This window comes from Electrona antarctica, assembly GCF_951216825.1.
Source record: "Electrona antarctica genome assembly, chromosome: 8".
Classification (NCBI taxonomy): domain Eukaryota; kingdom Metazoa; phylum Chordata; class Actinopteri; order Myctophiformes; family Myctophidae; genus Electrona; species Electrona antarctica.
The window spans coordinates 46,778,465-46,792,424 of NC_136789.1; the positions used below are offsets into that span (position 1 = coordinate 46,778,465).

Here is a 13,960-nt window from a genome sequence, read left to right on the forward strand (position 1 = left end):
TTCAATGGACGAGTCCCACGCTACATCTGATGTCTGCATACATGAATATATATATATAGCCTAGCATGCAGGTTGCGTGACACCATGTACTGTTGTGTATGTATCAAAAGTACTCAAATTCTTAAGTGAAATTATCAATACTGCAATATAGAAATACTCTGTTACAAGTAACAGTCCGGGATTCAAAATGTACTTGAGTAAAAGTACAAAAGTATTGGCATCAAAATCTCAACGCATTATGAGCTTGTAAGATCGGCTATTTTCAAATGGCCGAAATACTGTATGTTTTGTAATAATCTTCACTCTACAAAGTAACTACAGTTTTCAAATAAATAGTAGTACAATATTTGGAACCGAGAATGTAGTGCAGTAGAAGTACTGGGAATTGGAAACTCTCAAGTAAAGTACAAATACCTCAAAATGGTATTTAAGTACAGTACGTAATGTACTTAGTTACTTTACATCACTGTTATGTGGTGGTAATCAATTTAATTCCTCCCTGGGCTTTTTTGCCCAGCGGCTACGGTGAAGAGGGCACTTCGCCGTGGGAGAAGGATTTGATTGTTTCTGAGGTTGACATCTCATTTATTTAGTATGCATGAAATCAACATGAACAATCAACAGACCTTAATGTTTCATTATTTGCCTCTTCAACCAAATCAAGAGCATTTTAACCACATTCAACCTGGCATCCTTATGTTTGACATGTTTATATATATTAGCAAAACAAATAAAAAATGGAAAACTGCAAAAATATCGGATCTACAAGCTCACTGCCAATGCACCCATTGTTTTCCTATTCGCCGTATGACAACGTGTACACTACAGGGCTTAAGTAGTTAATTGAACTGGAGCTTAACCCATTCTGAACGGGAACCCCTTTTGGTGTTTTAATGTGACCTTTGCCAAGAAGGATTCCCCTTTGTTTGAGTGGTAAATGTTTGTTTTCCAACTCCAGGACAAGGGTTGGGGCTGGTTTGAAATCTGATCACCCTATGGGGAGGAAAAGGGTGAATGTTGCAGATCGGTCCTGGCTGAAGCCAAGAAGCTTAAGGCTATACGTTTTGTCTCTTATCTCCCTCTTAGGTAAAAGCAACCATGTCCAAAATACAATAATGATGGCAGAGCTTTTTATGTTCAATTCAGTGCTTCAAATAACGCTGACATTATCAACCAGGGTCTAAATTTCTCTAGAATAGTAGAGAGACTACCTCGAACCACTGCAGATGCTCTATTATTTTGTTACCATTCTCTACCATACAGATTGTTTAAAATAAGTTGCATATTTTATTTACTATTGCCCTTGGCCAAGGGCGATTTCCCTTTGTTTGAGCAGTAGATCATCATAATTTTAATTTCCCCTAGTACGCTCAACTGAAAGACTGGGAGTCTTTGGTCATCAGGAATTGGGTCAAGGTGAATTAATGACTTGTCTCTGTGAGGCATGGCACGACCTGAATAGCTGGTTCGATTGGCATTAAAACAAAGTCTCAATTTAATTCCTCCCTGGGCTTTTTTGCAGTAGAGTAGAACACCCGAGAACATGACTCAGGATAACTATGATGTTGTTGACGTGGCTGCTGTGCGATAACTTGCATATCATGCGTACGGTTGTGTCTTACACTAATGCACCCACTTAGCACTTACAGTAGCATGTGTTTATGATCATCCATCGAACGCGCATCTCTCACACAGACACACAGACACGTACTGTACACACGTAGCCTACACAAGCATACGCACACCTATAAAAGGTGTGTGCTAAGCCAGGCACGTTCCTCTATCGACCCCTGCAGTAGCCTGAAAGCACTTTGGCCACGGAAGCCCCCTGGGACCAGAGAGTCAATATACGCCAGTGGGAGCCATGATTGATCCCCAGCTGCCCTGCTCAACTTCTCTCCTCCATCTCATCATGCCCTTCTCCCTAACTCCCCCAGCTCTCTATTCCTGTGCCAGTTCCCCTTTTCTACATCCTCCACTTGTGCCATCTTTCACCCTAGCCGTGACCCGTCCCTTGAGAAAGGGGTGGGTACTGGCATTTTTTTATGCCAGGATTGGACCTTAAAAGCGACTTTCATCTTTTTAAGATTTCAGATTTTGTAAAGGGAGAGTTTTAAGATTAATACTAAGATTTGGGCATTCAAACATACTGTATGAACATTTACATTTACAAACGTTATACTGTAATAACGTGCTTTAGCCCAGAAAGCAATGGCAAACGGTAGTGATTAATGAATGACTTGCTTCAAGTCTATGAATGCACTATTACATTTTGGCTCAGAAATTCTCGGATTGAACCATTCATATTTTTTGTCAAAAGGGGGACATTAACTTTTAAGAAAATCTGGACTTTAGAAGATTTTTCAGTGCGAAAACACACTGTGTCCCACTTTGTCTCTTGATATAGCCTACAGTAGTAAATAATATTGATATCACTTTATGGTAAGTCATTTGTACGTTTGATGTCCGTTATCGATCTGACCTAATGGACAGAAAGAGATAATTACAGCGATGTCTGACTGAACGTTTATGAAGATGGTGGTGTCAAATCAGGTGCTTCAAATAACTTTATTACTTTCGCAAGCAAAGCGCGCAAGTACTGCGATCGGCTGGGTGTGTACTCCACCGGCCAATAAGGGACCACTGTTCTTGATGACGTACTGTAACTAAAGTACGTGTCTCAATGGTAGAGTAGGGAGACCACCACGTACACCACCGACTGCAAATATGCTAGTTATATTGTATTCTTAATTTATTAGTGTGGTTGCCCTAAAGGGCAACCAGACTATTGTAATCGTAACACTTTATTATTTTACTGGAGTAACCTTTTTTTTGAAACGCTACTCCTCCCACAGTTTTAACTGTACGCACTTGACCCATATGTCAAATTGACCGGAAAAATAGGGAATGGTGTGCTTGCTCATTTCTAAGAGAAATGTTGTATAGTTTAATTGATATTAATTTATTAGTGAATTAAATTTACCCATTGACATGAATGGGAAAATGCGAAAAATCACGTTCAAGTATTTTTTCCTCTGAGACCGTAAGGGCTATAGTTACAAAACTTGGAGGGATAATTCGTAATACTTACTAAAATTAATTAACTTAGAATTATATCGGTCGGCCTCATGGTGGCGCTATAACAGCCCACTTTACGTTTTGGCTTATAACTCTTGAACCGTAGGTCGTAAAATCTAAATATTTTTTTCCCTGGATTCCTTGGGCCATGACGCATCTCCCCATATAGGCCACGCCCATTTGCGTCAGGATAGATTTTCCGCCATTTTGAATTTTCTTCAAAACACACTTTTATTTTCTGATTCTACAGATTTTGTCCGAATCTCACAGAAATCGGTACACATGATCTCTGGACCTATCGGACCGCGTTTACATTTTTTTCAGATTTTTTGAATTTTTTTTGTCCGTATCGTTTGGCCTTAATCGTCGTCCGGAGTTAGCGGGAAGGGCCTATTTTACAAAAAAGGCCTAAAATCACGAACGGAATGTCCAATCCATCCCAAATTTGAATCAGATGTCGCGGGTGGTTTAATCAACCAAAAGCCAAAAGCGATTCCATTTTCATCCATAGGGGGCGCCGCAAATGCGAAAAATGTAACAGTTTCTTGCAGAAAAAAGATTTTTGGGGAGATAAATCCCCACGCAACATTGCAATTGGCTGGCAATATCAGGGGGGGGGCATATGTAAGCCACTGCGGCAACCACACTTTGCAATTTTTTTAAATTGCGACCTTTCTAGTTATACTCTACAATGCAGATTGGTTCAAATACAATTATATTCATTAAAGTAAGTCTCATATTGTGCCTTTAACACTGGAACTGACATGCACTTCCTCCAGTTATGGTGGTGGTGGTGATGTGTAATGTGAGAACCTTGGAGCAGCTCCCAGTAGGACTTCAGTGTGATGTACCTAAAAGTACTATGAATCTCCATGCTGTTAACCTACTTCAAGGAAAAACCTTTTATTTTATTGTATTTCTTTGTATCCTTATGTCTCTACAAGTACACATTACGTCACATCTTCACATATCGTGAAAGTAGATGATCTACATTGTAGATCAAGCGCACAACTTGTAAATGAGAGCTTGTGAGCTTGTAGAATCTACAAGCGTACAAGCTCTCATTTACAAGTGAATAGCTTGTAGATCAGCTATTAATTTTTTCTACATTTCAATAAAGCAAATACTCCGGTACTTCAACTCAAGTACAAGTTTGACTGAGAAACTTTCACTAGTAGTTGAGTCATATTTGACCACTTTTATCTAAACTTTGACTCAATACTATGGGGTTGAATATTGTGTCAGGCCACATCACAGCCAAACACTATCCTGTGGTGAGGTATGGGATGTAGTAGTGCAACGTTGTGAGCGTTTATTATTTGAATTCCAATGAGAGTCATTGTGATGCCGAATCCGATCCTGTCATCTTTATTTCACACTCAAGGGAAGACAAAATAGGTGTTGGAGATGTATAGGTTTTTGAAAGGAACTGCTGTAACAGGTGTCGTTCACAGCACACACACAAAACAAAAAAAAAACATCTGGGACTTTGTTTGAGGCCATATTTTAATGAGACAGAGACACACAGAGAGAGATAGAAATAGATAGAAGAAGAGAAAGAGAGGTCAGCTTTAAACATTGTGATTAGCAATTCAAAGAGGAACCATCGGAGCTCCTCCTATCTCTCTCTCTCTCTCTCTCTCTCTCTCTCTCTCTCTCTCTCTCTCTCTCTCTCTCTCTCTCTCTCTCTCTCTCTCTCTCATCTCATCTTCAAACGGTGTGGATGCAAGGCGTCTCGGAGGGCAAGGAGCGGCCTCTCCTGGGTGGACCTTCAGGGGGCATCGACTGGCGGATGGAAGGCTGGAGGGCAGCTTTGTTCTCTGCCTGGCGTCTCTCTGTAGCTGGCCAGTGATTAAATCGAGGCCCTGGCGTGAGGCCTTCTGCCAGGGGCAGTGGTGCACTGCTCCCCCCGGTGGGCTGGGTTGTGTCCAGTGACTGGTGTTGTGGAGAAGTGACAGCATCATAATGTGAGAATAGCACAGGACAATCAGCCAATGAAAATGGAGAAAAACACATATTTTTATTGGGCAATAGATAATGTTGGATGTATAGGAACATATATTTTTAGTGGCTGAATTACATCTCAATTATTAGTAGTGATATTTTTGTGTTAGTAATCATTGATATAGGACAGTGGTTTTCAACCATTTCCATATCAAGGCCCAAATATTTTATCATTGGATACGTTTTTGTCCACAATTCCATGCTGTATTGATGTTGTGGCAGCGGTGGCCGAACGGATAGCTGAGCGGTCTTGATACCGGAAGGTTGCCAGTTCGAATCAGTGGTCCGACACGTTAAAATGACCACCGCTGAAGTGCCCTTGAACAAGGCATTGAACCACTACGATGAAATGTGTTCTATGAGCAGGGCCTGGCTGGAAACAAGTTCTTGAGCTTAGCCCAGATACCCTGGGTAAATATAGTAATCATTTCATTTCATTTGGTACCATTAGGAGAGATAACAGGCAAACAGGCAAACGTTGGTCAAAATAACAATTCTTCCACATTCTCTAATTGTGTAGACTGTAAATTAAGTAATGCAGATGTTTAACAATAATTTTACTCTTGAGAGTGTAAAATGAAACCAACCATTTAACACTCAAGTTAAAGATCTAAAGGGTCTATTTGGTTACCATCATTTAGCTGGGGAACCCCCTCAAGGACCACTGGTTGAAAACCACTGCATAGGGTGTTTATTCAGTAACGGGAATCTCCCTGTCTCTCCAGTTCTGTAGTAAACAGAAAATGCATTCTAGGTCAGGATACCAATTTTATCCAATCAAAAGAGAGAACCTACTGTATACAGGATACAGGATAAACAAGTAAAATCTGAAGTGATGACACATAATTAAGCAGACAAAATTGGAACTGGAACAGTACAATTGAAGCTGATAATTGGGTAGGCTAGTCTCTCATGAATGGCTGAATTTTTCAAAATTATTTTTTAAAGAGCTGGAGAGACCGTTGTTACTGTTAATGAACAATGATTGCCATCATAGTATAGAAATGTACCTTAAAAAGAAGATACAGTACCTGGGTGAATATGGGGGTGGGTTATATTTCGTACAAGCTCCCATCTGTAGTTTTCAGGAAAGGAAAAAAAGCCATTAGGAAGCATGAGGTCAGTCCGCTGCTCTCCCCAGGTTGGCAGAGAGTGTAGCACCCAGGATTACATTATATAATTGACACTGGGTGAAGAAAATGGGTTACAAAAATCGTGGGATATATATATATTTTTTTAAAGAAAGGGATAGAAATAGAAAGGACAAGGAAAACAGGTCAGATATTCAAATATTCCTGATATGGAGTAGAGTGAAATATACAGTACAGTATACATACATACATGTGTACACAGGGCACATGGTTTAATGGAAATGGTATGAGATGAGAATCAACTCTCTTGTCACATCAATAAAGGCAACTGGTGTGGTAAGGTAATCCAACACTACACTATTTAAAGTTCAAAGTTAGATTATTGTTGCATTTTAAACCATTTGAAAATGTGGATTGATTTGAAATCCATATTTCTAGATGAAAATAGGCCTAGTCCCTAGAGAATAGAGAAAAGTTGGATACACAAACACAATTAGATCTCCTGTGACTTATTAACTGTGCTTATTAATGTTTAGCTGACATTTATTCATTTATTCAGGGAAGTTCAGTAAGGTTTTAATGACTTTGGAGAAAATGTCAACAAATGCAACATAAAAGAATAAAGCTGTTAACAGGAACATGCTCTGTGTGTCTGATATATGGCTGTATAGCTGTGAATAGACACATACCAAAGCCGGTATGTTTGTTTTATGATGTTGAAATGCATGCAAGAACTGCAATGTAATATCAAACATTTCCCACACACTACCTATTACCCTTAACCGGATGGATATCAGATACAAGATCCAGTTGGATTCTGATGCGGTTCAGTATGGCGGCCATGGAAGACTCGACTTGGAAACAAAGATGTTCACTGAGCCCTTCGCCTTCAAGTACAGGACGCACTCTATGAAGGTGAAGGACCTCACTAATAGCTCAAATCTGGAGTGTTCATTTAACAGGGCATGTAAGGGTCCATTCTTATACCCTGACTTAAATTAACACCCAGGATTTTGCTGTCTGTGCACTTAGATATTTGATTAATATCACCTTGTGATCGCACGCACACACACGTTCACAATGGTGGAAAGCAAAGAGGCCTGGTCAAGGGGCTTTGATTTAGGTGGGGGAAGTGAATGGGTAGAACACTTAGCTTCCTCAACCAGCACTGCTGATGTGCCCTTGAGCAAGGCATGCCATCCCCCAGTAGCTCTAGTAGAGTAGCCAGCCCAGAGCAGAAGATTAGTGAGAGTCCTCCTCGGCAGCTTAGAGGTATGAATGTCACTGTATGATGTGAATGTAAATCAGGAAAGAGCTTGGAAAAAAATGTGATTGCACGTGCTCAGCCAACCATTTCCCTGCTTAAACGGGCAAAAAAATAAAAGGGTAAAAGCAGAAAAGTCAGGCCAAGTCTTTTCGCTTAAACATTTGAGAGATGCTAATTTCCACCTGCAGAGGAGCAGTGAATGATGGCTGTGCCCCAGGACCTGTTCACGGAGGCTTGACAGAAAGATGGGGAGAGAATGCATTCAGGGAGACTCATCATTTATCCTTACGTAATTACTCTAAAATCAAGGTGCAGAGAAATCTGCGCTCTGGCTGGTAGAAGACAAAAAAAGACCCTAAGCCCTGAAGGACCATCTGAAACATAGGTCTGCCTGGGAAATGAAAAGACGACGAGGGGAAGGAAGGAGAAGAGGTGCGGAGGGAGAAAGGAAAGCGGCAAGCGAGATGAAAGGGCCAGGGCGGAAAATAAAGTCGATGTGAGGTCAAAGAGGGGTAAGAGAAATGGCCCAATGAGGTGTCTGCTCCGGTGGTTAATCAGTAGAGTGGTGGGGTGAAGAGAAGTGTGACAGAAAAAGCAAAGAAAGTGAAAGTTGTGCCCGTGGTACAGAAAATATTAAATCAACAACCTCACAATGTGTCACGTCACATTGTGAGCTTGTAGATCAGCTATTGTCTGTGTGTGACACCATTGTACGAGTATAATTCAGGCTTAATAATTTGTCTTTTAACCTGAATTCATGGTCAGATGGTTTACAGCCAGGCCAGTCAATCTAAGCTAAAAAAGGGCCTGACCCAAAATAAATTGCAAAAGTAATCGTTCAAGGTTTTTTATGATCCTTAGGTTCATCCAAATAATAAAATAGAGTATTATATAAATGTGGATCATGGTAAATTCAGGGGTTGAACGTTGGAGTAGGCTACCATTAAAAACATATTAGGCAAATAAATAAAATAAATAATAATTAATGCTTTAAGAAGCATGCAATGTGTCAAACTAGGGGTTTTTCATGATTCTGAATCCCTTCCAAGCATTAGTTTTGCATGAAAACACTCATTGGGCTAAATTAGGCCATAGCCACTTGCCCAAATGTGCCCAAATGTGCTGACCTCATCACATTTTTAATGGTACTCCAACTTTCAACCCCTGAATTTACTATGATCCATAATTTATAATGTGTTTTTACTTTTGCAATTTATTTTGGGTCAAATCTTAGATTGACTGGCCTATTAGGTGATGATGCTAAGTGTTCAGTTACAGTAAAACGTAACATGTGGACACCATTGTATGCACAGTTTAAAATCAAATCAATGGTTCTAGGTTCAACGTAAGGGTGTTCATTGTCACATATTCAGCTGGGTAGCAGCTACATCAAGCTTCAGGTAAAAAAATAAGGTAAAAAGGCCTTATATTACAAATATCATTCTCAAGGCACTTCCCAAAAACCTTACTGGTGATTGTCTAAACTCTCTTGCATTGCACCCTCTGTCTTGTCCAATATGTTTCTCAAACATCACCCATAAGCAGGCTATATTAAGCTGTTTTACCCCCCCCCCCCCCCCCCCACACACACACACACACACACGCACGCACACAAACACACACTTAATGTTTTTAATCTTTTAATGTATCCACATTCTCTCTTTTCTTTCTCCTCTCCTGTAATTCCCTGTAAAGCATCTGTTAAGTTTAGTGAACAGTTGTAATCTCAGGACCATTATGAACTGTGATGGGAGTAGGATAAGGAGCAGAATACAGTAGGAACGCCTAATCTGCTTCTCTGCTCGGTCAGTTGACGTGTGGCTTTGAATAATGTTTGCATTGTTCATTAACAAGCAAATCCTCTCCTCACCTCCTCTTCCTCTCTCCTCTCTTTCTCTCGCCACCTCCTCATATCTCCTCTACCCTTATACCTCCTCCTCTGAACCCCCCCCCCCCCCCCCCATCTCTCTCTGTCTGTTTGCCTTCTCCTCTCCTCGCCCTTCCCCTCGTGAGCCAGCTTATCCACCGTGTGTGTTTCACATGCATACACACGCCCCGGCGAGCGGGATTGTGACAGGAAATGAATATTTAAGCACCGAGCCGCAGGTGTATAGCAGGCAGCCATTCCTTGAGTCTTATACCACATCATTTATTTACCAAGCCGCGGCTTCAAAGTGGGCTTAAACTTTATCATTTTCCCACTGTGTTCTTTTTAATCAGACACATCATCTCCACCACCTCCCCTCTCAGCCTTCATTTCCATCCTCATCTCTCCCATGGTGCCAGTGGCGGAGATGAAGCCTCTCTGTGGAGAGTCTGTATAAAAGCACCGTTTGGCTGCCCCACCTCTCTTGTGGAGAGATTAGAGCCCACCAGTGTTCCTAAATCCTCAATATGAGTCCAAGCAGGTATACCCCTTTCAAAGTGGGACCGGGGGAACACCAGGGGGAGCCAGGGCCCAGGGGGGCCAATTGGAAAGGAAAGGAGAATACAAATATGAATCCTTTTATTTGTACTATACGTGGGGGCATGACGTTTATGTCAAAATGTTTCTCAAAACATTTCCAAAAATGTTATTAACAGTGAGAAATGAAAATAGCAGATCTCCATACACTGTGATCTGACACATGAGCTTGTACTATTAGATAAGCTATATTGGCTCTGATTTCTATGTGTGTGCATATGTGGGGGGAGAGAGAGAGAGAGGGAGGGAGAGAGAGAGAGAGAGAGAGGGAGAGAGAGAGAGACCTTTATTGATCCCATGCTGTAAGGGAAATTCAGTCACCAAAGGCAGCATACTGTATAGCAGCTTAAGATACAGCTGCAGGGCAAGAGAAGAACAGTAGATAGGCAGGGTAGAAAGAGATGGAGAAAGAGGACGTGTGTGTGTGTGTGTGTGTGTGTGTGTGTGTGTGTGTGTGTGTGTGTGTGTGTGTGCGTGTGCGTGTGCGTGTGCGTGTGCGTGTGCGCGTGCGTGCGTGCGTGCGTGCGTGGGGGACTTTAAAAAATGTTTTATGCCTTAAAATTGAGAAAAGATTCAGGTTGGGTGTAGGATTAGGTTTGGACATTTTTATCTATGGTTCTCCTTTTCATGTAATTGACGACATGTATTTGACTATGGACCCCCATCTCAAACATATTTGTGCCAGGGACCTCCAGAAGCAAAGATTTGAGATTTAAAAAAAAACGTTTGCTTTAAATAGCAGATCTACAAATTCATGTATAAGCTCTGCTTTTATATCTGCTATTTTTGAATAGCCAAAGTATACCAGTAAGACGCCCTGGGGGTGAGTAGCACGTATCTGCCTGGATGACGGCAGACAGCAGACTGCTGGGTGAGCGCTGGCGCTTTGGCATGGGGGGTCAGATCAACATATGGAATGAATTCTGTACTGGCCATATATGGAGCGTGTCTTGAGTGTATATGGTTTGATTCAAGGTTAGACTTTATTGTTACATCTTGTGTACACATAAGAGTAAAACTTATTTTTGTTTGGCTTCCTTACAGACATGAGGTCAGAACAACATATGGAATGTCAGAACAGGTCAGCTCCATATATGGAGATCTACGGGTTTGAGATCAGATGTAGCGTTGCTAGATGAGGTCAGTGTCGTGATCTTCATATATGGAGAGGGCCATATATGGTAGCCTGGCTAATAAGCCAGACCGAATCAGCCATTGGCAAAAAGAAAATTGCCTGCCGGCGGATTGCGGTCTGGAGAGGCTCAATTGTACGCCCATTTCCTACACCAGAGAACTGGTGTGGCCAATCGGGACACGGTATGCAATATGGGCGGGCTTTGGTACAGTGACGTTCAATGCTTGAGACCTTTGACTGACAGTAGCTCTGACCAATTGCGTCAAAGAGAAAATGTTTGAACCCGCCCCCCGGGAAACAACATCCATACACAGCATCTCCAGACTCAAATACCACATGACAGTGTGATTTGAGTCTGGCTTATTAGCCAGGCTACATATATGGTGGCGTGACATGTCACGAGGCACCATGATGTCAGAGGCATGACCATATATGGAGGCAGGGTGGGTGACGGACAGACGGTCGGGAGATGCAGGTTCTCATTGTAATTGCGACCTACGGTCACAAAACGAACTCCACTTAGACAACCAGTAGGGCTTCCCCAATCTCTCTGTTACCACTGACCGGCTGACAATCTGCGATTGTAGATCTGCTATTTTTCAGCTATTTCAAGCTGTTTTCAATGCTGTCCTAAAATGTTGATGTTGAAATATTAGCAATACAAAGTGTGTGTGAGTGTGAGTGTGAGTGTGAGTGCGTGCGTGCGTGCGTGCGTGCGTGCGTGCGTGCGGGCGTGGATATGCAAAGCATGAGACATCTGATGTAGATTGTAGAGTACTACTCCTGCCCAGGCCTGGGGTGTCTTTACCACGGCAAAGTCTTCCAAGTGATTAGGCTTTGATGTTCACACCCCCACAGTGGTAGATGAGAGGAGCAGAGAGGAGACACAGGAGGAATGGCACACAGGGGAGGAGGGAGAGGAAGGAGGGATGGGTTAGAAGGAGAGGAAAGGTGATGTTGCTGACATAGCGCTTTGAGAAAGAGAGAGAGAGAGAGAGAGAGATGGAGGGGGGGAGACAAGGAGAGAGAACGCGAGAGAGGGGAAGACAGACAGAGAGAGAGGGAGACACAGAGAGGGGAAAGACAGACAGAGAGAGCGGGAGACACAGAGAGGGGAAGACAGACAGAGAGAGAGGGAGACAGAGAGGGAGACACAGAGAGGGGAAGACAGACAGACAGAGAGAGGGAGACACAGAGAGGGGAAGACAGACAGAGAGAGAGGGAGACACAGAGAGGGGAAAGAGACAAAGAAGGAGAAGGAGGGAAAGACAGATTGAAAAATAGGGGGAACCGAGAGGGAGAGGGAAAGCAACAGAGGGGAAAGTGTGGGAGAGAGACAAAGCGTGCGTGCGTGCGTGCGTGCGTGTTTGAGAGAGAGGGAGAGTAGAGAACTTTCTATCCTCTGACTTTAAAAAAGAAAAGTTTCCATCACTTCTCGATCAGCAACACTCTGGGCACAAAACAACCACAGAGATAATGGGAAGTACTGTTGTGTGTGTGTGCGTGTACTGTAGTGTAACACAGAACTACACACAAAGACACACGCACACTGTAGAGAATGTAGACAGAATGGGATGTAGGAAGGAACAGAACGATACTTTGTCGTGATCTTTGTCTGGGGACGTCTACTGCACTGTAATTAAAGAAGCCACACATGGAATCAGACATCTGTGTGTGTGTGTGTGTGTGTGTGTGTGTGTGTGTGTGTGTGTGTGTGTGTGTGTGTGTGTGTGTGTGTGTGTGTGTGTGTGTGTGTGTGTGTGTGTGTGTGTGTGTGTGTGTGTGTGTGTGTGTGTGTGTGTGTGTGTGTGTGTGTGTGTGTGTGTGTGTGTGTGTGTGTGTGTGTGTGTGTGTGTGTGTGTGCGTGCGTGCGTGTGTGTTTTTCAGTATCTGCAGGCTTATTTGTGTTCAGACAGCTTCTGTCCCTGAAATTCAATGGAGCCTATTAGTCACTTTATTTCTGTACAATGACTGGCGGTTCTAAGCTTTGGTACACACACACTACTTTTATCTTTCCTGTTTTCTGTGCTGTCATCTAGGGGAGAGCAGAATGCACACAAAGGGCCAGCGAATAGAAATTACACTGCATCGAATCCAGATATACAATTACTAAGAACTCAGAGCGCAGAAAAAAGAAGAAGGGAAATCATTTTTTGCAAAGTATGAAGTTCATGCGAGAATTTATTTTGGTACTTAGATTATACTGGTGCAGAGGCAACACAAATGATTCATGCAGGATTCCTATCCTGAGTATGAGATACTGTACCGGTACAGGCATTCTTATACAGTAGGAGTGATTTTTAAACTTTAATTTTGAGTTTGGTGTGCATTAGGGTGGGTCACAAACCTGCAAGGGTGCATTTGGTCCATAACTATCAATAATTTAGAAAGAAAACATTCACAAGCAGGAAACTGTGAAACCAAATGCATGTTTTGCACAGTGTACAACTGTACACTAAAGGTAAGGGTTAGGGTTAGTAATAACCTGGTAGTGCATGACTTGTCAGATTAGGCTCGTATTATATCCTGAACATGCAGACAAAGGCAGAAGGCTGTTAATTTAACTTTGAGTGTACAAGTGTAACCATAAATGGACCTCTCGCTCTACGTCGTCCTCAGACGAGCTCTCCACCAGCATTTCCAGTCATCTCGGTTCTCCATACATCTGGCCAGCTCATTTGTGCGTTCTGCACCAGCATAGGTGGTAGGTGTGGGACGTCCTATCGATCGATGCCCGTGTGTTGGTTCCCACAGTACTGTACAAGCTTTTTGGCCGGGAGTTCTTGATGTCGGTGGCAGTGGCCAGCTGGTCTCATCCTCCTTACTGCTATCTTCTCTGATACACTTGGTTACTCCCTGTACAGACGTGTGTTGGTGTTCAGTACCACACGTAACATTCTGGTGTAGCACCCGTCCAGGGA

The 13,960-nt window shown here is 42.5% G+C and overlaps 1 protein-coding gene across 1 annotated transcript in view; it reads left to right on the forward strand.

Annotated features, from left to right (window-relative positions):
• The window catches only part of LOC306927690 (1,4-alpha-glucan-branching enzyme-like), a 158,520-nt gene that overhangs the window by 140,243 nt on the left and 4,317 nt on the right, over positions 1-13,960 (forward strand). The window contains exon 15 of the mRNA XM_079507517.1: positions 6,971-7,088. Coding sequence (XP_079363643.1) covers positions 6,971-7,088 — 118 coding nt within the window. The remainder of the gene's footprint in view (positions 1-6,970; positions 7,089-13,960) is intronic.